This window comes from Phycodurus eques, chromosome 3, assembly GCF_024500275.1.
Source record: "Phycodurus eques isolate BA_2022a chromosome 3, UOR_Pequ_1.1, whole genome shotgun sequence".
NCBI classification, from domain to species: domain Eukaryota; kingdom Metazoa; phylum Chordata; class Actinopteri; order Syngnathiformes; family Syngnathidae; genus Phycodurus; species Phycodurus eques.
This window is the reverse complement of record NC_084527.1, coordinates 17,380,280-17,404,603: the sequence shown is the minus strand read 5'-3', so window position 1 is coordinate 17,404,603 and position 24,324 is coordinate 17,380,280. Positions and strand designations below refer to the sequence as shown.

Genomic DNA, 24,324 nt, shown 5'->3' with positions numbered 1-24,324 from the left:
CGTGTGATGCAATGACGCAATGCGTGACAATTCCGCTTTGGTGATTGGCTTAGGAAACAACGGCTGAAAGTGACAACTGCAACAGGGAAATTAGCACAATTTCATTTTCATAAAACCTTCGTCTATTGGACTTCGCAGTGTCCTAATCACCGTAAGTCTTTTGAGTGTGTTTTTAGGTGTTGCATAAAGCACACACTTGGAACGTTTATTTAAAAAATATATATATATTCGTAAATCACTGTCACTGTACAACGGCGCAGCTACGTAATCTTTAATAAAGTATACACGACATGTTGTCAGCAATATAGTACTTTACTGACAAAATAGTGGACTTTTGTTGCTGGTTCAGTGTTTGCAAAGTGGTTGCAGGCACACGCAAAAAGGGTTTTAATACATGAATGAGGTGGACAAGCTCGGGAGGAGGAGATGTTTTTAAAGAAAATATATTTCCGGTTTGTTCTGCAGAGGTGTCAAAAATACTTATACTCTGTATTTCAATTCAAAGTGCAGATACTTGTGGGGGAAAAAAAGACAAAAATGAGAAGTACTGGTGCCCGCATTGATAACTTTGCACTGACGAGAAAGAAAGAAAAAAACAGGCACAGTACTATCAAAAAATAAAAAGATAAGAGTAATCAGTGTTGATGAGAACTTTCCAAGAGGTATCAATTGAACTTTATGTTTATCATGGTTGTAATTTGCAACAATACTATAATAAACGTAAGAGGGACAAAATATTAGAAACAGATCTTGCATGCCACACAGTTCACCCACAATAATAAACATAGCCACATTAATACCTCACTAACAGTGACAGTCATAATTTTGCTTTTTTTTTTTTTTTTTTTTTTTTTTAAGGCAGAATGTTATAGGCCTCTTTTAATGAATCTCATCAGATTTTGCGATTTTATCCGATGACGTGACCGGTGAGTGTAAGTTGGCTTGTTTGGCGTTAATTAGATTTACGAGTAGGTGCACAAACCTCACATTTTCATTTCATGTATTTGTTCTTTGGGGTTGCCATCCACCTCTACTACTCTAATTTGACAAGAACTATTTCATCTAGAAGGAGTTGTAGGGAAATTTATGAGGGCAAGGGAAACAGACTTTGTCATAGTAGACATAGCGTGAACTTGACCTCCTGCTATTACATCAACAGTTCCTGGAAAACAAGGAATATAATTAGTACGGTACTAAAAGTGTCGATGGTTAAATGATTATTCTACAAACCGTTTTTGTGGTGAGACATGCATTTGTCGGTCTGCCCCTCCGTCCGTGATCGTTGCCATGTTTCATCTTCGTTCAATTATTTAAGCTATTAAGGTTTAGGTGATGACTACCATCACGAAGAAAAGGCAGAGGCATTTAGGGATAGGCTGATTAATTGATGAATTAATCATTGATTGATTAAGTATATTAATCTAAAGTTAATACAAATAATTTTTATGGTACACTCAGACTGGACCAATACTTCTCGGAGTGTAACATGCATACGACTAGTGGTACGTGAAGAGTCACAGATTTTACTGTCCAAATTGTGCATAATGTTACAGTGGCTTAGAATAATATTAAATATACTATTTAGAAATAAAGCCCCTACCTCTTTTTGATGAACACTTTGACCTACTTCGCTACTGTATTTTAATGTTGGGAATTATGATGGTATTTGGAGAGCTAAGTATTTTTTGAGGCAGTACTTGGTGTAAAAGGTCATTACTACAACTATCTGGCCCTAGAAAAATAAATAAAAGAACTAATTGATTTAGAATTTTCTCCATAGTTGTTCAAGGAAATTTCAAGAGTGCCCACCCTGAGAGGAAATTGTTTTTTTATGAGAATGTGACAATAATCACTTTGAAACACTACCTCCCATCTTCATTTTAACAACCAGTGTTGGAGCTGCCGTAAAACGAAAGTCCAGTGAAGGGACAGCGTAATTGTCACAGCCCTTGATTGCTTTCTACTCTCCATCTTAAAGCACAGGATTCTTCATACAATAAGTGTATACTTTTAATTGTAGCTTTTTACCACAGACATTCCCTTGTTTGCTTTGTACTTCCGGAGCATAGCATTATGTTTTAATGTCGCTAGGACAACAAAAGACAATGGTTGCAGGGTGAACGGGTCAAAGGTTGTGTGTCAAAACTGTAGGGGGGCTATTGTTTGATGATTTACACACTGCAGCATTTGCGTGTATGTTTGTGTGTGCTGATGGAGCGCTTGAACAGATAGACTTCAGGATGGACTTTGGAGGTTTTTGTGCAGCTCCCCATTCCTAACAGACAGCTCTGCTTTTTTTTTTTTTTTTTTTAAATTGGAGTGGCCTTCTGTCATTACCACAGGGTCATCGTCCCCGCAGACCAGATGTTACAGTAACTAATGACTAGCTGGGCTCCGTTTATGAGGTTAAAGTTGAACCCTTCATCTCCCCTCATCTCATTCGGTCCCTTCCTCTAGCCACACCCTTTCTTGAAGCACAAAGGGTCAACTTTAATCTGCTGCTGTAAAATTCTTGCATATGCTTCAGTATGTCTGTGTGCATGTCAGCATATACAGTAAAAAGAAAAAGAATAGTCCTGATGCGTGGTAAGTTATTGTAAGATGTCTAAAGGGATTCATGTTTCAAACATACCCAGCAAGGCTAACTGCCAATTTAGCAGCTCCCCCCCCCCCATCTCCAATTTCTTTGCCTTGTATTTAAGCATGGATGATGTCGAACTCACTTCCACTTGCAGCGGAACCAGTAATCACATGTTTGAGCCTGGACATCCGCAATCAAGTAAAAGTTCTCAGATTATTTCACAGGAAAACAAAGATGTAGCCAATAACCTAAATGGACAGTTACAGGTAAATACTGATTTCATGGATTTCATTGTAATCATTTGATTACTCTTATTTGGCAATGTATTAATGTTAACATTTGAAGTCGCTCCATTAGTCGTAACATTACCTTGAGGGCACAGTGACAGGACTAAATAAGTGTGACAGTACTGTACTCATAACATCTACTTCAACCACAAAATAATGATTTAGCAAGTTGAGGTAATCAGAGTTTTGTGGTTGTGGTCTAACCTGTCCATGGATTAATTTCTTTAAGAATACATCAGCGAAAGAGAATTGGCAGTTTTTTTTAAATTTTTTATTTTAGTTATAGTATTTTAAACTCACATTCATGATTGCACTGGCACATCACTGGCAATGTTTGGCTCTCAAATTAGGCAACAGTAAAGGCAATTTTGCAAATGTCATTTTGTTCTAACAATGTACGACAATCTGTCATGGCTGTGAAAACTATGTCGAGTCATTTCTTAAGAGCAACCTGTACCTATAAAGGTTGTTAATCAAAGTAAATCCATTACCAAGAGGTACTTGAGTGTTATGGTAAAAATGCAATTCATGGCATTTAATTGACTATAAGAATATACAAAATCTGTATGTTTCATTCATTAATTCGTTCATTTTCCGTACCAGTAAAAGACGCCGAACTGAGGCCCTGATTTCAACTTACCTCCACATGTACGGTAATTACTTTGCTGGTGGTCAGGGAGGCCTCGCTCCAATACAAAAGCCTGCCAAAACCTGATTATCTCCATGTGGTTCCACTGAATCAATGAGACCCCCATTGAAACACGCACAGAGGCTTTTATTACCAAATCTGAGATGAAAACAATGAGGCATTTTGATGCAACTAAAAGATTAACACGGTGTTGGAAGTTGCAACATCAGACCGAAAACGGGGTTGATGGAACAGCAGGCCGTCAGAGTAGCTATTGGTGCATCTCGATACTTTGAACGGGAATTGTATCACACCATTCTCGTGTGTTTGGTTGTCTGCAGGTGCAGGTGACATATGAGGCATGAGCGGTGCAGTCAGACAGATCACTGTGTCCACTGACCCGGGGACCCCTTATTTCCTGCGAGTTGACTTTGCTGTCAATCTCAGTGCTGGGTTCACACTAGCTCTCTCCGATGGCATCTCTGCATGGAATGGAGCAGGTAAAAGACCACCGTTAGAACTACAGATTTCAGCCCACATCTACTGATTTTGCACACGAGCTGTGTCCTAGTTAATGAGCTCCACCTTCAGAACACCCGACCTATGCAGCCTACAGGGGTGATGCCTTCTGAGACACTTCCAATAGCTGTGGCAACTTGGATGTCTTCCCGAGCGATGTGCCCGAACTCAATTGAACTGTCACTCAGTGTGCAAGGTTCGGAGACTGGTTTTTAAGAGTAGCTAACCCTCGGTTGCTAGTTTTCCTGCGATTCAATATTTTTGTCGCTGGTGAGTGGCGTCGCAATTTCGCAGATGTAACGGCCATGTTGCATCACAATATTTATAATTTCATATGTACCCATGGGTGAAAAAATGATGCATGGATAGTCACCTTCACCAAAATGCACAAGAGCTTTGACAACAGAAATTACGTTTCCGGGTAGAAGTCTGGTAGTGGTGGCCCCAGCCAGTAACAAAACAGTATACACAGTATTTATATTGTGTTTTACAATAATACTTAACTAAATTTAGCTATAATTTCACATTCCTGTGGATGAAAAAGCGAAATGTGGAGAGACTTTGTGTGAATGGAGCTAACAGCCTCTCACGTATCCGAACTCGGCCTTTACTCTCGCTCAAGTCAACTTTTTTTGTATTGTTCTAATACATATAATATTATGTTACATTACAATATTATTCTCTACAGTGGCCAGGGCAATCCACTTCTTCTGTGATAGTCGTGCAATGTTGTATTTGGTTCAGCAAACTGATAATATGTGGCACCTCAAAATGTTGTTTCGCGATAAGGAAAGTGGTGGTCACAGTGTTTCCTTTGCAGCAGGTTGGTTATACAGTATGTGCGGGGGTCAGTCGCCTAATGTGTGGCAGAGACTCCCCACTGACTGCAGAGCTGCCAAATGTTACGATGTTACGGAACATCCATATTTTGTAACGGAAATCACTGAACGTTGACTCGTTACGGCTGTAACACTGATTGTTCCGGATATTGGAAAAAAAAAATCCAGTGTCTGACATTACTGGTGCGTCCATATTGAACAGCTGCTTGGTGCACAATATTTTACTACGCCGCCCGGCTGCCAAGCCGCAGAGGGGTCCAGTTTGAGAGGCACTGGTCTTGATTGATTGATAGATTGATCACCTGCTCTGTGAGTCAACAGACTGGGCCAACTGTTCACTTGCACCTGGTAAAGGCCTGTCCAATAATATTGTGACTCTTTAAGCAGGGGGACACAAGTGAACCTGTTTTCCATCATCCCTTCCCTTCTGTGCTGCAGCTTACAGGTGTATAAAGTCGATGAACCTCCACAAGGCCTGTCTTTGTACATGCACGCCTGTGTTGAGAGTGTGTGTGCCCGGCATATGCACAGTAGTGTACTTTCTGTGGAAAGACACCTGGAAACATAAGTGCTCCTTGATTTTCTATTGCTGTCCATCTGCAGAGCTGACAGGTTGGGATGGGGCTATGACAGCTAACGTATGTGCAGACTTCTCGCTCGCTGTGTGTCTACGTTTGATGTGTTAATTGGGACTCTCAGTCATTGTGTGAGCAGCTGTGCAACAGCTGATGACATTCCCATCAGGATCCCTGCATGCTTCCCTTTAAATCGTCTTTCACATACATTCATGCCGTACGACGTAATTTGTATTTACAGTTTTGTTCTCCAGCCCGCTATTATTCCTTTGCTTCCTGTCCAGTTTTTCTCAAGTGTTTATCTTAGAAAGTCCTGCAAAAAATGGCCAAAATGCTTTATTTCTGTCCAGTTTCAGTAGACGAACTTACGAGGCAGGCCAAAGACATGAAGGCCCCAATGGAGGGATATGTCGAGGATCTTCATCAAGCAATGATGGGAGGTGGACAGGGGAGAGAAGGCGAGAGGAGAGCCGGTGAAGGAGACATATATTCTTTTGAGCTCGCTCTGGATTGCCTTCAACTCTCATACCACAAAAAGTGTGACGGCGTCTCGGTGAGTCAGTGTTTTGATATGTAAAATATGAACTCACCTAATTACAGAAACACAAGCACATAACTTTCAAGGCTTTCTATGAGGAAGAATTTTGCGACCCAACAACTTAACAACTTTCTCATCTTGAGGAGCAATGTTATGCAGGTTAATTCTAGGGGTGTCCCGAGCCGATCTTTGAGATCGGAAATCATTCGATCTCAGCCGATCTCAGCAAAAAAACGAGTATTCGATCGGATCTGACTTGATTGAAAATCCCAGAGTTTCCCACTTTTATACAAGCACTCCATTCCATGCGCCACTCCAGCACTTTTATCCAGCTGCGCCCGGACAGTATGCAGAGCCCACGTGATCACAGCAGCAGGTTGCTGAGGTGCTCCAATATTAGCAGGCAGTAAGAGTGAATGTTGTTTGCTTAAAGTCATTCATTGCCACTCCAGTTAAAGTTCACTGTAAAACTAAAAACACATAGCAAAATAATTACACTTATTAAATGTTCAAATACACCACAGACATTTCTTCATTCGTTTTTGTTCACAAAAATCACTATCTCCAAGCTAACGCACCATGAATGAAAAACACCATTGACGAGCTAACAAAGATTAGCATCAAGCTCGCAGCACTCATATCTCTCAAAATTATGAATATTGGTACAGAAAAACGCTGTATAAACACATACAAACAGGCAATATAACAATACTCAGGCATATATTCTTCAAACTCTGTGAAAACTAGTTTTATTAACAATATTCGATCGTGACTTCTTCTACTTTCTTTGTTACTACGTGTGTATCATATTGCGTGAACCTCACTGCCCCTCAGAGGTCAAGACGTGCACAGCAGTTACTTTAAGTAATCCATTCGTTAATAATAAATGGGTAAGTTTTTCTCTCTCATACTGTTGGTGATTGTTGTTCTCTATTTGAGTAATATCACTCGATCAAGCCTTTTTTAAGATTACATACTACAAAATAAGTAAAGTATGTATGATTATTGCTGAAATGGGATGGTGCCGATATCAGTATCGGCCACAATTCAAGGCTGCAATATCTGTTACAGATCGGAAGTGAGAAAGTTGGATCGAGACATCCCTACTTAATTCCACAGGGACCGGAAGCAAGGGAGGGATATATCAGGGCTTTTGTGGGGTGCAAGATGGGCAATTTCTTAAAAAAAATTAAAAAAAAACATCCGCCCACCAACTCCTCCTCCAGTTAATTTCCAGCGGACCTTTGTCCAATTTTTTTTTCATTCCCACTATCCACACCGACCGACTGGCACTGATGACCTGCCATCGGAAGGCCCCCGCCAGCCGGCCTCGTACCGGTGTTCAGGCGGACGGCTCATCCGGCCCGCAATGTGGCCTCCGACACTGCCTTCTCCCTGGCCAGCCTCCCCACTCCTGCATGAGATCAGCTCAGTCACCCTCCCGGGTTTGGCTCGGCCACGAAGGTGACGAGTAAACTCAAACTTCAGACTTAATGAATGGAATGGCATGACACAAAGTGATATATGTGGTGCACATCTTGTATAAAGTTTTATACTGCTGAGATCTAACTGAAAAGTGACATGATATTGAAATTGTGGCCATTGTTCTTCAAATGATTTGATGAGGACACGCATGTACATCACGCTTATTTTAAAAGCTGTGCTACAAACCCCACATAAGTGTTCCAAGAAAGCACAGAGACCATGTTTAGAAAGCTGTCATAGATGCCTAATTAGTTTGCCCTTACATTCCTCAACATCCTGTGCCCCCCAGCTCAAACCAGCATTGTTCCCCAGGGAGAAATGCACGAAATAGCTTTGCTCCAAACAGAAAGGAAGTCTTTTTACAAGGGGGCTGTTAAGAAGATAAGGTTTATAGTCTACATTATTGGAGAAATAGGAAAACCCTGTTCCCTCCAGGTGGCCTTGGACAAAGGCACATGATACAAATCATTCAGTTTGTTGCCAGGAGATTGTGCTCTAATGGGCACTGGTTGTAAATGTTTCAGCAAAAAGGTTTATTGATTGAATTTTGGTTAAATAGCAAGGTTCAGATCTCTTCTAAAAGGTCCCTCACTTGAACATACACTAGCTGCGGTGGTACTAAATTAGAGGTGTGCCCAATGAGCCTTTACACGTTGGCCGCTTGTGGATAATTGGGTAGCAGGTTTGATTGAGCAGTGCACTTTCAGTAGATCTTAGTGATATTCTTGTCGGGGACTCTTCACTCTAGGGTGCAGGTCACCCAGGGTCTTTACATGTCCGTCTCGGCATAGACGATCAGAAGGAGAAAGCCATGGGCTTAGGAACACTGTAAAGAACCATAAAACCCTGCTTAGTAAACAGAACACTCCGATCTCCCGCTATTATACACTAGTTGATTAAAGCTTGTTCCTGTCTAACTCCTCCTGGCCATCTCTATGAGTGTATGTGCCGTGTATGAAAGTGTGCCTGTTTATGTACGCAATGGTGCTTAGAAATGTACAGATGTACTCATAAAGAGCTTCTCCTGGTCCTTTGTGTGCTGTCCTTTATTATTATACTTTATTTGTATGGCAAGTGACCTTATCCCATCAATAATTAAAATGCAGTGGTAGGGAGAGAGAGTGGAGCGTGAGCTACAAGAAAAGACAGACTGCATTCACTTGGCCAAGAATATGCTACAGTGTTTGTGTGTGACTTTTGGTAGTATGTAGTAAGTATGTCATAAAACCAGTTAATTTCTTGACATTTTCTTTTTATTATGTTTGTATGTACAACCCCAATTCCAATGAAGTTGGGATATTGTGTTAAACATAAACAAAAACAGAATAGAATGATTTGAAAATTATGTTCGACCTATATTTAACTGAATACACTAAATAGACAAGATATTTAATGTTCAAACTGATCAACTTTATTGTTTTTAGCAAATAATTATTAACTTAGAATTTTATGGCTGCAACACGTTCCAAAAAAGCTGGGACAGGCTCATGTTTACCACTGTGTTACATCGCCTTTTCTTTTAACAACATTCAATAAACGTTTGTGAACTGAGGACACTAATTGTTAAAGCTTTGGAGGTGGAATTCTTTCCCATTCTTGCTGGATGTACAGCTTCAGCTGTTCAACTGTCCGGGGTCTCCGTTGACATAATTTACGCTTCATAATGCACCACACATTTTCAATGGGAGACAGGTCTGGACTGCAGGCAGGCCAGTCGAGTACCTGCACTCTTTTACTACGAAGCCACACTGTTGTAACATGTTCAGAATGTGGTTTGGCATTGTCTTGCTGAAATAAGCAGGGGCGTCCATGAAAAAGATGTTGCTTGGATGGTAGCATATGTTTCTCCAAAACCTGTATGTACCTTTCAGCTTTAATGGTGATTAATTGGTCAGAAGAAAACTTCTGTCACAGATATCTTACACATCTCACAGATGTGTAAGATACCCATGCCATTGGCACTAAAACAGCCCCATACCATCACAGATGCTGGCTTTTGAACTTTGCGTCCATAACAGTCCGGATGGTTCTTTTCCTCTTTGGCCCGGAGGACACAACATCCACAATTACCAAAAACAATTTGAAATGTGGACTTGTCGGACCACAGAACACTTTTCCACTTTGCATCAGTCCATCTTAAATGAGCTCGGGCCCAGAGAAGCCGGCGGCGTTTCTGGGTGTTGTTGATAAATGGCTTTTGCTTTGCAAAGTAGAGTTTTAAGTTGCACTTATGGATGTAGTGCCGAACTTTATTTATTGACACTGGTTTTCTGAAGTGTTCCTGAGCCCATGTGGTGATATCCTTTATAAATTGATGTTGGTTTTTGATGCAGTGCCGCCTGAGGGATCGAAGGTCAGAGAAAGAGCAGCATGACAGCGATGTTAACTTTAAGAGGAATATGACATACAAGTTTGTGGAATCTAGAACATGCTCCTTTTGGTACAGTAATCTTTTTTTTTTTTTTGTCAGGCCGTTCATCTATGGCAACAGATTTGGAACTCGGAAGCACACTAATTCCTCACGGCTCATGAAAGCAACCCGCCTTGACTCGACTATGAGTACATCAACAATGTCACCATCAAAGCAAAGCAAAGCAAAGCAAATCTATTTATATTTCATACACAAGGTAATTCAATGTGCTTTACATGATTAAATGCATTTAAAAGCAAATAAAAAACAACTTATAAACATTTAAAACAAAGAAACAAAAAAAATAAAATAAACCAAAAATACAATTAAAACAGCATACAATGCAAGAAATATCATTTAAACGTGGAAATGCGCTAGAAAGCATGGGAAAAAAAGAAGTTTTTAACCTGGTCTTAAAAACATGCACACTTGGGGCTGACATCACTTCTGTTGGCAACTTATTCCATTTGGGTGCACCATAATAGCTAAATGCTGCTTCACCATGTTTGCTTTGGACTCTGTGCTCCACTATTTGACCTGAGTCTGTCGATCTCAGAGCCCTACTGAGTTTATATTCCATTAGCATTTCATTCATGTATTCAGGACCTAAACCGTTTAGAGATTTATAGACCAGTAGCAGAACTTTAAAATCTAGTCTAAAGCTGACTGGAAGCCAGTGTAAAGACTTTAGAATTGGAGTTATATGCTGTGACCTCTTTGTTCTGGTCAGAACCTGAGCTGCAGCATTCTGAATGAGCTGCAGCTATTTAATGCTCTTTTTAGGGAGTCCAGTCAGAAAAGTCAAGTCTACTTGAGATAAAAGCATGGATGAGTTTCTCCTGGTCTGCTTGACACATGCAAGCCTTCACTCTGGATATGTTCTTCAGATGATAGAAGGCAGTTTTAGTAATTGATTTGGCTTAATGGCAGCTACTTTAAGAGCTTTAGGAAACTCGCCTGACTGAAGTGAGCAATTGATTATTTGCTGTAAATCAGCGAGCACAGACTTCACAATATCTTTTAAAAAGTCAGATGGTATTGAGTCAAGACAGCTTGTTGATGGTTTCAGCTGCTGAAGCGTTTTCTCTAGTTTTTTTTTTTTTTTTGGTCAACAGTATCAAATTCAGGCATGGTAATATAGTTTTCCTGGGTGGCTTCAGATGTAATATCATTTGATCATTTTGCTGATTTGTGCTAATATTTAACCTGATGGATTGTATTTTGTCATTAAAATAACAAGCAAATTCATTGCATTTATCTGCTGTTAGGAGTTCTGGAGCTATATGATTCAGGGGTTTTGTGAGCTTGTCAACCACAGAGTGCGAGTATTGTTGAAGTTCTTACTGATGATTTCAGATTCCATTTTCTGAGCCGCTTCTCCTCACTAGGGTCGCGGGCGTGCTGGAGCCTATCCCAGCTATCATCGGGCAGGAGGCGGGGCACATACAAACAAACAACCATTCGCACAACATTTACACCTACGGACAATTTAGCGTTGTCAATTAACCTACCACGCATGTTTTTGGGATGTGGGAGGAAACTGGAGTGCCCGGAGAAAACCCACGCAGCCACGGGGAGAACATGCAAACTCCACACAGAACTGTGAGGCAGACGCTCTAACCAGTCATCCGCCGTGCCGACTGGCTCCAAATACTGGAGACAAATTCCTTGTGTGTTCTTTGGACATACTTGGCAAATAAAGATGATTCTGATTCTGTTGAGAACGAACATGCTCTAATATTTTTATATTGGGCGAGGGGGACTCATTGGAAACCCAAGTGTGTCACTGGGCGCCATTTTAGCCATGCCCCCCAAAAATCTGGAAAACTGAAATAGTGATGAATAGTTTCACATTGTATCGCCACAATTCAGTACTACATAGTTCTGTCTGCACTTTTTCAGCAATTATCTTTAAACATGTCAGAATCAGAATCAGAATTAGGATCATCTTTATTTGCCAAGTATGTATATGTATAATGTTAGAAATTAGAAATTCATTTATCCTGTCATTTTACAGGCTCTTTAAATTATAACTGTGCTTCTCAAAGTGGACGAGTACTAGCTCATAGTTTTTGTCCAAGCAAAAACAGTATAAAAACAACCAATATGATTTTTCCAATGTTTAATTGGACAGTTTTCTCCCTCAATGACTGTGGGAACATCCTTGTTATCAGGCACGGCCTGGCGGCTCGCGCCCCTCGCTTCCTGCTCTTTATCTAGCCCCACGCCTCTGCATGGTGGCTGACGGCGCTGATCTCTGCTCTATACCCACACTTCCTGTCCTGAGCACGCTTGCCCACTTTCTAATACACTTTCATTCTGTCATCGTGCCTCTCAGTGTTATCACACTCACTTCCCTGCTTGATGGAGATTATGCTTAACCCTTAGATATTGTTCAGGTCAAATTTGACCTGTTTTGACATTTGACAGCAATAAACATTCCCCCACCCTGAACTTTCATACCATTTTCTAGTGACCCAAATTAAGCAGAAAAAGTAATACTTTAATATGTCATTCTTTTGTACAGGTGCTAAAAAGTTTGTGTACACTAAGGCTTTTCTTGGACAAATTTAACTAAAATGGGTGATTAAATGATTTTTTTTTCATGTCCTAGGTAAAATAGACAGAATATGTTTTCGATGCATGTTTTTTATACAAGAATGATTGCTTTAAAATATTTTTTAAAATACACTTCACATTTCCTCTGAAACATTGATCATGTATTAATCATCCATTTATTAATGCCAGACAGGCTATTAATACATATGATCCATCCACTGGTTCATATTTTGATATATTCATGAGACAATTATTACCGTCATTTCTCATGTATAATGTGCACCCATGTATAATACGCAGCCCCAAAATTGACCTGAAAATTCTGGAAAACCCTTATACATGATGTTGCTTCTACCCATATCATCAAAACATGAAGTATTATCTGTATTTTGTTAGTTTTTTTTCAAAGAATTATTCTGAAGTTAAGCACTTTATTTGAACATGTAATCCTTTTTTAAATTTACTTATTTTGAAATTTGTTTGATTACACGGGAAGAATTTGTAAAATGGGTACAATTCTTTAATGAAAACATGAAGGACCAGGCAAAATACATTTAATTTTATTTTAATGGATTCAAATTAAACGGTCAAGCATTTCAGAAACGCATTATCATAAAAAAAAAAAAACATAACCATAAAGAAATTAATGATGGTTGTTTTTCAGTCATCAGTCCATCCATCCATTTTCTACCGCTTATCCGAGGTCGGGTCGCGGGGGCAGTAGCTTTAACGGGGACACCCAGGGAGGAGACCCGGGGGACGACCCAGGATACGCTGGAGAGACTACGTCTTTCGGCTGGCCTGGGAATGCCTCCGGATCCCCCCAGAAGAGCTGGATGAAGTGGCTGGGGAGAGGGAAGTCTGTTTTTCAGTTATCAGTCATATTATTCTGCCAGGATCTGTCAATTTATGACCAGAACTGTACATATTATGCAGTCATACGTACCCATGTCATATTGGAATGAAAGTGTAGGCTACACTTTTTTCATAACCACTAGGTGGATGTGGCATTTTGGAATGAAAGTGCACAGCTTTTTCATAACCATTAGATGCCGGCATACATTTATAAAATGTAAAAGTTTTTTTCCATTTGGCCCTATATCTCTGTATAATGCACACCATTGACTTTTGACAAAAAAATTTTTTTTGGGGGGGGAATGCGTATTATACATGAGAAATTACGGTACATGGACATTCTTGGTCCAGGTCAAAATTGACCCGGAACATACAGTACTGTGTGTGCACGGAATATGAGCAGTTTGTAAAGGTTGATGTGAGGAGATTAAATCACAACTGAACCACACTGCATCCTACTGACTATTTATCCCGTCTCATATCATGTAGTTGAAAATTCAAATATTATGCAAGTATGTGTTTAACCACCATATCAACTTGCGTATTGTTGATTGATCATATTAACGTTTATGTACTCTGACCCATGTGGTATGAGGTGTTAAGTGTGTGTATCGGCTATTATGACAAGCAAAGCTTTGTGTCTTTGTTGCTCCTTGTGTTGTTCTAGTATCACTTACATCCTGATGTGGTCATGAGACCTTGTCTTTTGCACCTTCCGGTGCCCCTTCTGATCTCTTTTGACCTTATGGTCTGGTTTAGCTGTCTGGAGACACACAAACAACCATCAGACCACACATCAGACCACAGTGTAATTCCAAATAATATAGAGAGTTACCGAGATTTACTTTCAGATATCTTTCTAAATATCACATTTGGGGCTGGCCATAATGTTAGGTACACCTGGGCAATAATGAGCTCCAAGACAAGAATTGTATAATAATTTTGCCTTTAAAATTAAAATCCTCTTTTTTTTTTTCTTAACACTGTCAAGCGGTATTCATTTAATGATGTTTTTATTGTGGTTGTTATTTTCAGTGGTGTCGAACTGCACTCCATTATGCTGAGGATTGATGTTAATGTTATTTAGATACATTTGAAGGGTCAAAATGTTAGAAACATCTCTCTGTATGATACAGAAAACCCAACTGTTATGCATATTGTTTAGGAGTCTCCAGCAAATGCATGTGTCTGAAAGACATTGATTTCTAATGATCATGAACAAAACACTGCTGATAATGAAACATGTCTTGAGGTATATTTGTTTCTTTACCTTTATCTTGTATTGATTAAAAACCTAGATTGATTCCAGAGAATCTTGCATTATTTTAGTTGCGGTATAGAAAACATAAAGAAGTGGCATTAAGCCGTGGATCTTTCAAGCACATTTAGACCTCCCACACCTTGGCAGAGGCAGGCTGACCTTTTAGTTTATCCCTTTGTCTCAGGGGAGAAGCAGATGCTCAAGAAAATAAATAGAGCATTTGAGGCGCCCTTTCTTCTTTCCACAAAGAGCTAGAATCAATAATAAACAAATTCCATCTACCTCAAGCACACAGCGTGGTTTTAAATGTAGCCCTCGTTTCTTCCTCTTTTAGGGTCTATATACACTACAGTATGTGTGATAAACTTGGTGATGTTGTATTCACTTGTTTGTAAGTCTTTGCAGAACCCCTAAAAGAAAGATAGTAATTGTTTACTATAGGTTGTGAAAGTTAACCCCATAAATGTATGTTTTAACACAGCTCAAACTGTTACTATTCTTTTCCCCTTATATATTATAATTTTAGTTAAGCGAACCAATCACAGTGTAAAGAAGTGTTAGCTTGTCCGGTCCGGAAGATGTATGATTTTTGACAAAATCCTGGTTATTAGTATGACAAAAAAAAAACAAAAAAAACCTTATGTATATGTCATAATATGTGGTAAAATTGTGTTGGTGTTGTCGATTTGTCGAAACACTGTTTCAGCGTGTCAAGTATACTTTGACTACAGTTGAAGTACCTTATTTGCACTGGACACTCCATTAGGTACACCAACATCTAAAAGCCAGCCAAAAAGAAAAGAATGGTCTTTTGTGATTGACACTGTTGGAGAGTTACATTGCGAAGAAAAGGTATGTGAACCCTTTGGAATTTCTTAAATTTCTGCATAAATTGGTCTTAAAATGTAGTGTGATCTTTATCTAAATCACAAGAATAAACAAATAGAGTCTCCTTAAACTAATACCACAGAAACGATATGTTTTCATATTTCTATTGAAAATAATATGTAAACATTCACAGTACAGAAGGAAAAAGCAAGCAAACCTTGGCAGTATTAACTGGTTGGCCCTCCTTTGACAGAAAAAAACTGAACATTTCCTGTAGTTGATTATCAGGATGAATTTTGGACCATTCCTCTTTGTAAAACCATTGCAGTTCAGGAAGATTCCTGCGATGTCTAGTATGAATAGATTTCTTAAGGTCATGCCACAGCATGTCAGTTGGGTTGAGGTTGGGACTTTGACCAGGCCACTTCAGAACACGTATGTTCTTCTTCTTAAGACATTCTGTTGTTGATTTGCTTGTGTTTTGGATTATTGTCCTGTTGCTGCAACACTCATCCTCTTTTGAGCTTCAACTTTTTGACAGATGACCTCAGGTTCTTCTGCAAAATATCTTGATAAGTGTGAATTCATGTTTTCATTGATTATAGCAAGCTGTCCAGGCCCTGAGGGAGCGGGGCACGCCCATACCAAAATGCTTCCGCCACCATACGTCACATTTGGTGTGCTGTCATTTTTCCTCCACACACGACGTTGTGTGTTCCTCCCAAAAAATTTAACTTTGGTTTCATCTGTCCACATTATATTTTGCCTGGTGTGCTATGGAACATCCAGGTGCTCTTTCGCTAATTTCAAACGTGCAGCAATGTTTTTTTTTTTTTTTTTTGAGAAAGCAATGGCTTCCTCCTTTGTGTTCTCCCATGAACCCCATTCTTGTTTAATGTTTTAAGTGTAGTAGATTTGTCAACAGAGATGTTGGCATGTGCCAACAATTCTTTCTTTTTCTGTAAGTCTTCAGCTGACACTCTTGTTTTTTTTTTTTTTTTTTAACCTTACTGAGCATCGTGTGCTCATGCAGTCATCTTTACAGGACGACCACACTGAGAGAGCAGCAACCATGCTGAACTTTCTCCATTTCTTGACAGTTTATCTAACCATGGACTGCTGAACAGCAACACTTTTAGAGATACTTTTATAACCTTTTCCATCATTATACATGATAGATAGTTTACACACATGGGCTAATAAGACAAAAAAAATTAACAGTAGGCAGACATCCACAAATACATCAAACAAAGAGTGTCCTCTTGCGTTACAGCCAAGCACTTAAAAAAATGGAGCCAAATAAAATGGCTTATAATTGAACAATGCTTGAGTCTTTCTTCATCTGACTTTGCAAAAAAAATACACAATTCTTAATTGTAGGTCTTCCAAGAGCTCTTTTGAGGCTTGGTACACATGAGACAATGCTTCTTGACAGAAGACAATTGTAACCTGCTGTATGTTTCCAAGTGGCCAGAGCAGCTTTAAGCCACACCTCCAATCTTGTCTCATTGATTGGACTCAAATTTGGCTCAGGTTGGCTCACACCTGGCGGCACAGTGGCCGACTGGTTAGAGCATCAGCCTCACAGTTCTGAGGACCAGGGTTCAATCCCCAGCTCCGCCTGTGTGGAGTTTGCATGTTCTCCCCGTGCCTGCGTGGGGTTTCTCCGGGCACTCCGGTTTCCTCCCACATCCCAAAAACATGCGTTAATTGGAGACTCTAAAATTGCCCGTAGGTGTGACTGTGAGTGCGAATGGTTGTTTGTTTGTATGTGCCCTGTGATTGGCTGGCATCCAGTTCAGGGTGTACCCCGCCTCCTGCCAGATGACAGCTGGGATAGGCTCCAGCACGCCCGCGACCCTAGTGAGGAGAAGCGACTCAGAAAATGGATGGATGGCTCACACCTCACTCTGATTAGCTCTTGCAGAATCTTTTTCCTCCCTGTCCTGTGAATGTTTACAAGTTATTTTAAAAATATGAAAATATATAATTGATACGACACAATTATGGAGGGAGACTGTTTGTTTGTTCTTGTGATTTAGATAAAGATCAGACCACATTTAAAGACCAATTAACTCTGAAATTTAAGAAATTCGAAAAGGGTTCACATACTTTTTTCCTCCCACTTTATTCATTTAACAATATATTGGATTCTTGTGGTTATAGTTTGCAGTGGTGCTAAACTGTGCTGCATCCTAATGAGAGTTGTTTCTATAGTAATGTGTTGCCCCTCTCTTTTAGCTATTTAATTAGGAACAGCCCTCAACTCTAAATGAAGGCATTAAAATGGCTGCTGTCCAAATTCATGTACTGTATTAGTGTTGTAACACACTGTACTTCCCCTATCACAAACCTGATTTATTGCCAAACGATTTACTTTACTATCAGATGACAGACAGCAGCAGGTTCAGGAGCAGAAGATTTAAGCAGAGATGAAAGAGCTTGAAAAAAACAACTCATAAATTATAGATGCAATTATTTTCGAGACATACTTGGCTTGCAGTAATGTATAGCATTTAGTATATGTGAGTATAGCCTTGGTGGCTTAAATCAGCCATTCCTCTTACTGGGCTTCCACTAACCAAAGACTCATCGTTTTGTATTATTAGTGGAACATCTTGCACAAACTCTGAATCACAGCTCAGTGTCGCATGCATTTCCCCTGGAGAGTCTGCAGTGGATCAGTGTGACAGTCTTGTGCTGCACTAACTTTTATGAGTTACTCTGAGCATCCTTCTTCTTTGATCTCGGGTGGTCTCCGCATGAGTTCTTTCCACCAACGATACATTTTACATTTATTTATTGAGTCATTTAATTAATAAAATCGCTAATCTCCTTGTTGCGTTGAGGCTCGCCAGTCACTGCAATAAAAAACATGAAAGAAAAGTAGAATATAAGAAGGACTGAATGAGGAGATTTCGTACAACCTTTGTGAATTTGGACTGCATATATAGGACTTTTTTTTCTCTTCTTTTTTCTCTTTAAACCTGTCCTGTTCAGCTGCATGGCCATGCAGAATGGTGGATCTGTATGCATTTGAGCTGGAACAGTTTTGCTGTGCAACAGTGTACAGTTTGAAATACTCACTCTGCTTATTTTTTAATTTTTCTGTTTATTAAAAATGCAGCCGGAAAGTAAAGGGTTTTAGGTTGACAGAGTGGACAAGGGGACGAGGGATGAAAACCTAAGCAGGACAATAGTGATACAGTCTAGATATTTGAACACAAGTAACATTACAACAGTTATTTGTAGATTGCGGGGTTGGAGGACAGGGGGGACGGGCGGTGATGACATGCAATAACTAACCAAGAGAAACAGATAAGAGAGGACAGAAAAGGGCAGGACAGGATGTGGGGAAAAAAAGCAAGGCAGTGCGACTGTCAAGTGGTGTGTTGGGATTCTTTTTTTTTAGTGTCTAAACACCTGTAAGAACCTGTGACTTGATATGTTAGTATAACCCGTGTTGTTATAAGTGATTCCAACGCAAGTAATTAGTCTATAGTGTTTTTGTCGAACTTATTAGTGAATGAACACCATATCACATGCGTGTTAGTCAACTGGTTTTCGAGTTGCTTAGCCGACACATCGAGGAAGGGTTTCTGTGCCTTGCTCAAGGACACCTTAACAGCAGTCAGGATGCAGCTTAGTAGCGCTAGAAGAAAAATGTCCAATTTCGAGACGTTATCCATGACCCTCCTATTTCAAAGTGCAAATCCCTCGAGATGAGTTAGTGCCACCCTAATTACGCTGCACCTGTAATTTCTCTTGGTGCCAGTGAAAACGGCGCCGTAGGACTGGTTCTCAACTGTCATCGTGACCCACTTTTATAGAAGATAAGAAGAATAAAGAAAACGTATTGTATCTAAAATGGCCTTTGAGCACGCATGTACTTTTGAAGCATAGCTACACACGCTTACATGTTCAAGGTGCCTTTTAGAGCACCTTACTTATTAAGAAACTGAGGATGAACATGACAACTGCATTCTTCTTTCAACAAGAGTCCAGTTGCCTGGATTCAACCTTGACTGAAAATCTACACAGACCTATGACAACCCAATGTACAAAAATGTATATACTGTAGTTAAATAAATGCACAACCAAGACCCCCTTACTAATGGTATTCAGAATAATTTTATTTTCCAAATAAAAGGCAAGTCTGACCTGGGATGAATGTTAGATATTTCATTGTACTGGAGGATCCTCAGCTTATAACGGAATTCCCAAATGTGTACGTAAGTGGGAAAGTGGCGTACTTTATTACCGACCTACTTTTATGCAGGTAAAACACAGAATACATAAAATGTTATAAATATTGTGTGAAAAACACATCTAGCTATAAATATAAATATATCATAAATGTAAAACTATCCAATGAAAAACAGTAAATACAACGGTAACAGAGCGTGCCTTCTTGTCCTGCGTGACACTGTATTCTTACGTTGCTGCGCAAACGAGTTCATTGCGCACTGTTCGTAACGTTGAACCATCATATGTCGGTACGGTTGTAAACAGAATCCCCTGTCATTTTTTACTTCCTGTCCACGACCCACTCATAATGAGTCTGACAAACCTTTGGGGCCCGACCCACCAGTTGAGAATCACTGCTTTAAAACGTTTACGATGACAGACAAATCAAGAGGGCGTGGGAGCAATGAAATGATGCGGATGGAAATACACTCTAAAGGCAAAGTGGACAGATTGAGGTACACAGTTTTAAACCTGCACAAGTGACGCAAAGCAAATGTCCGTTTGTGATAACATGTTCACCAGTGAAAGGGAAAACAGATGTGTGGCCTGCCAGGACAAAATCGGCCCTGGACAAAAATGACAAGTATTTTATGAGTGCTTTTGAAGATGGCAGCTTTACTACAGTGGAACTGAAACTTTTGACACAGCCCAGTTAAGATTTAGCACCTTATCACCGTCTGGTTTCCCAGTGCATCACAACCTGCACCTCATTGTGTTTGTAAGTGGAGTGAACAATGTGTGCTGTTGCAGGAAGGCGGAAATCCGGAACACTATCTCTGAGACAACGAGCACCCAACAGTTAGCCAGTTCATTGAAGTGACAGCTTTGTTCAGAAAGTGATTCTCCTTTTATCATCAGTTAAGTGTACAGTTCAGAACAAATGTATTTGACCATGTGTAACAAAAATGAGAAGCTCAATCAAGGAAATATTTTCAATCAAATAACCATCTCTCAATTTTGTTCAAAAGTTTGGGATTTTTTTCACCATCAATGCCAAAAAGTCGCCTTTTCCACTGACGCCAAAAGGCACAGAAAAAAATCCTAATGAGAAATTTTTCATAAGACCCAGTCTGTATGTCTCTCGTGAAATCTTGAGCAAGAAGCGAATGGGGAGGAAACTGTGTGTTGACTATTCCAGTTCAGCCGTTGGGCTATGAATCCCTCCTGTATTTCTCCCAGACGGACAAAAACACCTCATCATCACATAAAGTCTCGCGCTTCAGAGAAAACGTGATGTAATGGTTTGTTGCACCTTCGTACTGCCGATCATCTTGGGATGGCACACAAGTGCAAATGTTTGCTGTAACCAAAATGCAGATTTTGGAAGCTACTGGAAATGAGAGTTCAAATGTATTTTTTCAGAATGACTGTTTTGATCATTTCCTCTACTTTTGCCAAGAGAACACACCTCCAGCTGGCAAAGTCTTATGTTTGAGGGTCTGCATCTTTTCTAGCACACTTTGTCCATGGCACAGTAACCTGCAGGGCTTGTACTTATGGTAGGTATAAGTAGATATCACAATATAGAGGAAGAATGCTTCAGCATTAGATTCTCCAACATTGGTGAGCACATGTTACTGAATTCCACAAATTCCGCAGACATATTTACAGTCGACGAAACACCCTTGCACACCTACCAACTCACTGCAATGGAAAAACTGCAACCCCAGGTTCTTATCAGGAAATAACATTTTGAGGCGCCAGTTATTTCATTGAACAATTAACAATATAGTGTGATTGTCAAGGAAAAAGTGGAGTGCTCTGGCCACTGTATCTATATTGTAATACAAAGAGAAGAAAAGGGCGAGAAATAAAAGAGAGAATGTGCCAGAATGTTGAGAGGCAATCGTCGTTTCAGTGACAGAGACTGCATGCTTCGCTTTTTAGCCACAGGTACATATTTGAATTATGAATATAGTTTAATTTTATTGTAAAACATAATGCAGTGTATATATACTGTACTGGTATGGCTTGGCGGCGGCCAGCTGGATCTCGCTTGCTACCCAGAAATGTAATTTGAAAGCTCATGTGATACAGTACGGCATTTTTTTTTATTGGCCATTACATCTCCAACGTTGTGACTCAAATTTCAAATCACAGCAAAACTAGTTACAGTCGGTCACTCATGACAACTATTTGCAGATCCCTTCACACTGCGTGACAGTTTAGTTCGATGTGCCGCAGCCCCAAGTTCCTCCCTTAGCTTTTTTCCCATGATACCGTGCTCCAAGCCTCTTTTGTCTCCTCCTCTTTTCAGGTGCGCTTGGGCTCTTTGAAGCTGCAGCCTGCTCCCCACCCGTTAGCGCTGACCCGGGAGATGATTGGCCAGGCGCTCAAACGCAACACTAACCTGGAGAAAGAAAACTTGCTGCTATTGGAGGAGAACTGTAAACTAAAAGAGGATCATGCGCAAATACTTCAAGAGTAAGATTGAGGATTTTTTAATTTTTAATTTTTTTTTTAAAATAGTCCCTTCAAAGTGAAATAAACGAGGGCCAAGAAATGTCAACACTCTGGTAGATTAGTAATACTGCAGTGTTTGTTAAAAGTTAGAGCGGTTTGCTTACAAACTCGTTAATTTTTCTTCCTCACTGCCAGCTGTTTTTCTGCACAGCAGTCAACCGTTATGACATCATCACCGGCCACCCCTATGAGTGGTGAAGGTTACACCCAGTGCTCCAAACTAGTCTTGTGATTTCTGGGAACCAATTAATGGTTTCAGTCCTGTTTTTTTGTAGGTTAATTCCACGAGTAGTGATAATTCTTCTGAGCAAATTACTAAAAAAAAAAGTTGTCCAAATTTGTAATGTATGTGGATGTATACATTTGTGTGAAAACATTTGTGTCTGTCTCCTTTTGTCACTAGGTTGGAATGTCAGGTTCAGGATAAGGAGACAACGACAAGGGAACTTTACACCCGTTTCGTTATGGTGCTCAATGAGAAGAAGGCCAAGATCAGAAGCTTGCAGGATGCCCTCAGTCAACTCCAACCAACTACCAGCCTTCAGAAGAATCAAAGGTTGGTTGTAGCAAAATGATTTCAACAGATTCCTGACATACCATGTGTGTCAGAAAGGTTCCAGGACTGATATCACAATTTCACACCTATACTACAAACTACAAGTTTTCCCCATCAATATTGACGATTAACCAGCACGTGTATAAAAAGATCCTGCAGTGTTTGCTTTGTTCAGTTTATGAAGAGAGACGAGAGGACGAAGAATCCTCCAGGCGTGCATGAAGGTCTGGCAGAGAAAGCTGTGAAATCGCGCTAGATTCCAGTGGGATTACTTCGAGGGGAAAACTTGTTGTTTGTAGTTTGGATTTGAAATATCTATTTTGTGACACAGACTAGGGCAGCACGGTGGACGACTGGTTAGCACATCTGCCTCACAGGTCTGAGGACCCGGGTTCAAATCCAGCCTGTGTAGAGTTTGCATGTTCTCCCCACGCCTGCGTGGGTTTTCTATGGGCACTCCGGTTTCCTCCCTGACCCCAAAAACATGCATGGTAGGTTAATTGAAGACTCAATTGCCCGTAGGTGTGAATGTGAGTGCGAATAGTTGTTTGTTTATGTGTGCCGTGCGATTGGCTGGTGACCAGTTCAGGGTGTACCTCACCTCTTGGCCAAAGATAGCTGGGATAGGCTCCAGCACGCCCGCGACCCGAGTAAGGATAAGAGGTACGGAAAATGGATGGATGGGTGACACAGACTAAATTGTCCGTAGGGGTAATGGTGAGTGTGAATGGTTGTCTTTCTATACTGTATGTGCACTGTGATTGGCTGGCGACCAGTCCAGGGTGTACCCCACTTCTTGCCCGACGTCAGCTGGCATAGGTTCTAGCACACCTGAGGCAGAAAAAGCGGTATAGAAGATGGATGAATATTATTTTTGTCAGATACAGTATTTCATTGACCGTTATGGAGTTTACTTTAACTGAGCGGTACTAACAATTTAGATTACAAGTCTGTGTATACGGCATGTTTCTGCTCTTAGAACTAGTGCTCAAAGGGGTTTACTGTAGGCAAGATTAGTTTTTGGAAAAATTTAAATTGTTATCACATGGATGGTGTAATGTGTTTCCAGTAATGAAGAAAAAGCTGAAGAATTTAACTACATTTATAAACATTACAACCAAGAAAAATTAAGGGTCTGTTGTAAATTGTATTCCTGTAAAATAGATGAGAGGTTGGTTGGCGAGTGGATTAAAGTACACCACATTGATTCGACTTTTTAACGTCATAAATATTGTACTTTCAATTCAATAGGATAATTCATTTTTACATGTTAATGTATGGAAACTATTATGGAGACTTTAGAGCCAATAAGAATCACTTGGACTCTTTATTTTCCAGAAACACGATGTCAGATGAACATTAGCCACACCTCAATGGAGTTTTCTACATGTCTGTTGAAAAGCAGCGTAATGATTCCAAGACTTCACTCTTAGTCTGTCTGGCTTCCCCAACTTTTTTAATGGTTTGTAAGATGAAATAAAGATTGCCTTAAGGCTTGGCCAACTAAGTGTGGTGGTACTGGAATTTCAATTGTATTCAGGTATCAACCACATGCTACATAATACAGACACTAATTTTTTTGTTTCTTTGTTTGTGTGTTTGTTTTCAAGAGAAAATCACATCTCTTTAGGTGAAGATGTCAGCCAAGACAGCAGAGCAGAGACAATGCAGAGAAGCCATCCATCACTTGAA

General features: G+C 40.1%; 1 protein-coding gene across 1 annotated transcript; it reads left to right on the top strand.

Annotated features, from left to right (window-relative positions):
- Nucleotides 1-59: 59 nt before the first annotated feature.
- On the top strand, nt 60-24,324 carry LOC133400071 (DNA repair protein XRCC4-like). Its single transcript, XM_061672288.1, has 7 exons — nt 60-151; nt 3,838-3,996; nt 5,780-5,982; nt 21,871-22,037; nt 22,480-22,632; nt 23,971-24,094; nt 24,243-24,324. The coding sequence occupies exons 2-6, from the start codon at nt 3,858-3,860 to the stop codon at nt 23,993-23,995; spliced, it is 687 nt and encodes a 228-aa protein (XP_061528272.1). The 5' UTR covers nt 60-151; nt 3,838-3,857; the 3' UTR covers nt 23,996-24,094; nt 24,243-24,324.

Bases quoted from the DNA above. Each gene is read 5' to 3' on its own strand.
- LOC133400071 (XM_061672288.1), top strand. From the start codon at position 3,858: ATGAGCGGTGCAGTCAGACAGATCACTGTGTCCACTGACCCGGGGACC. The intron at 3,997-5,779 runs GTAAAAGACCAC...ATTTCTGTCCAG, and splicing joins CTCTGCATGGAATGGAGCAG to TTTCAGTAGACGAACTTACG. The intron at 22,038-22,479 runs GTAAGATTGAGG...TTTTGTCACTAG, and splicing joins CATGCGCAAATACTTCAAGA to GTTGGAATGTCAGGTTCAGG.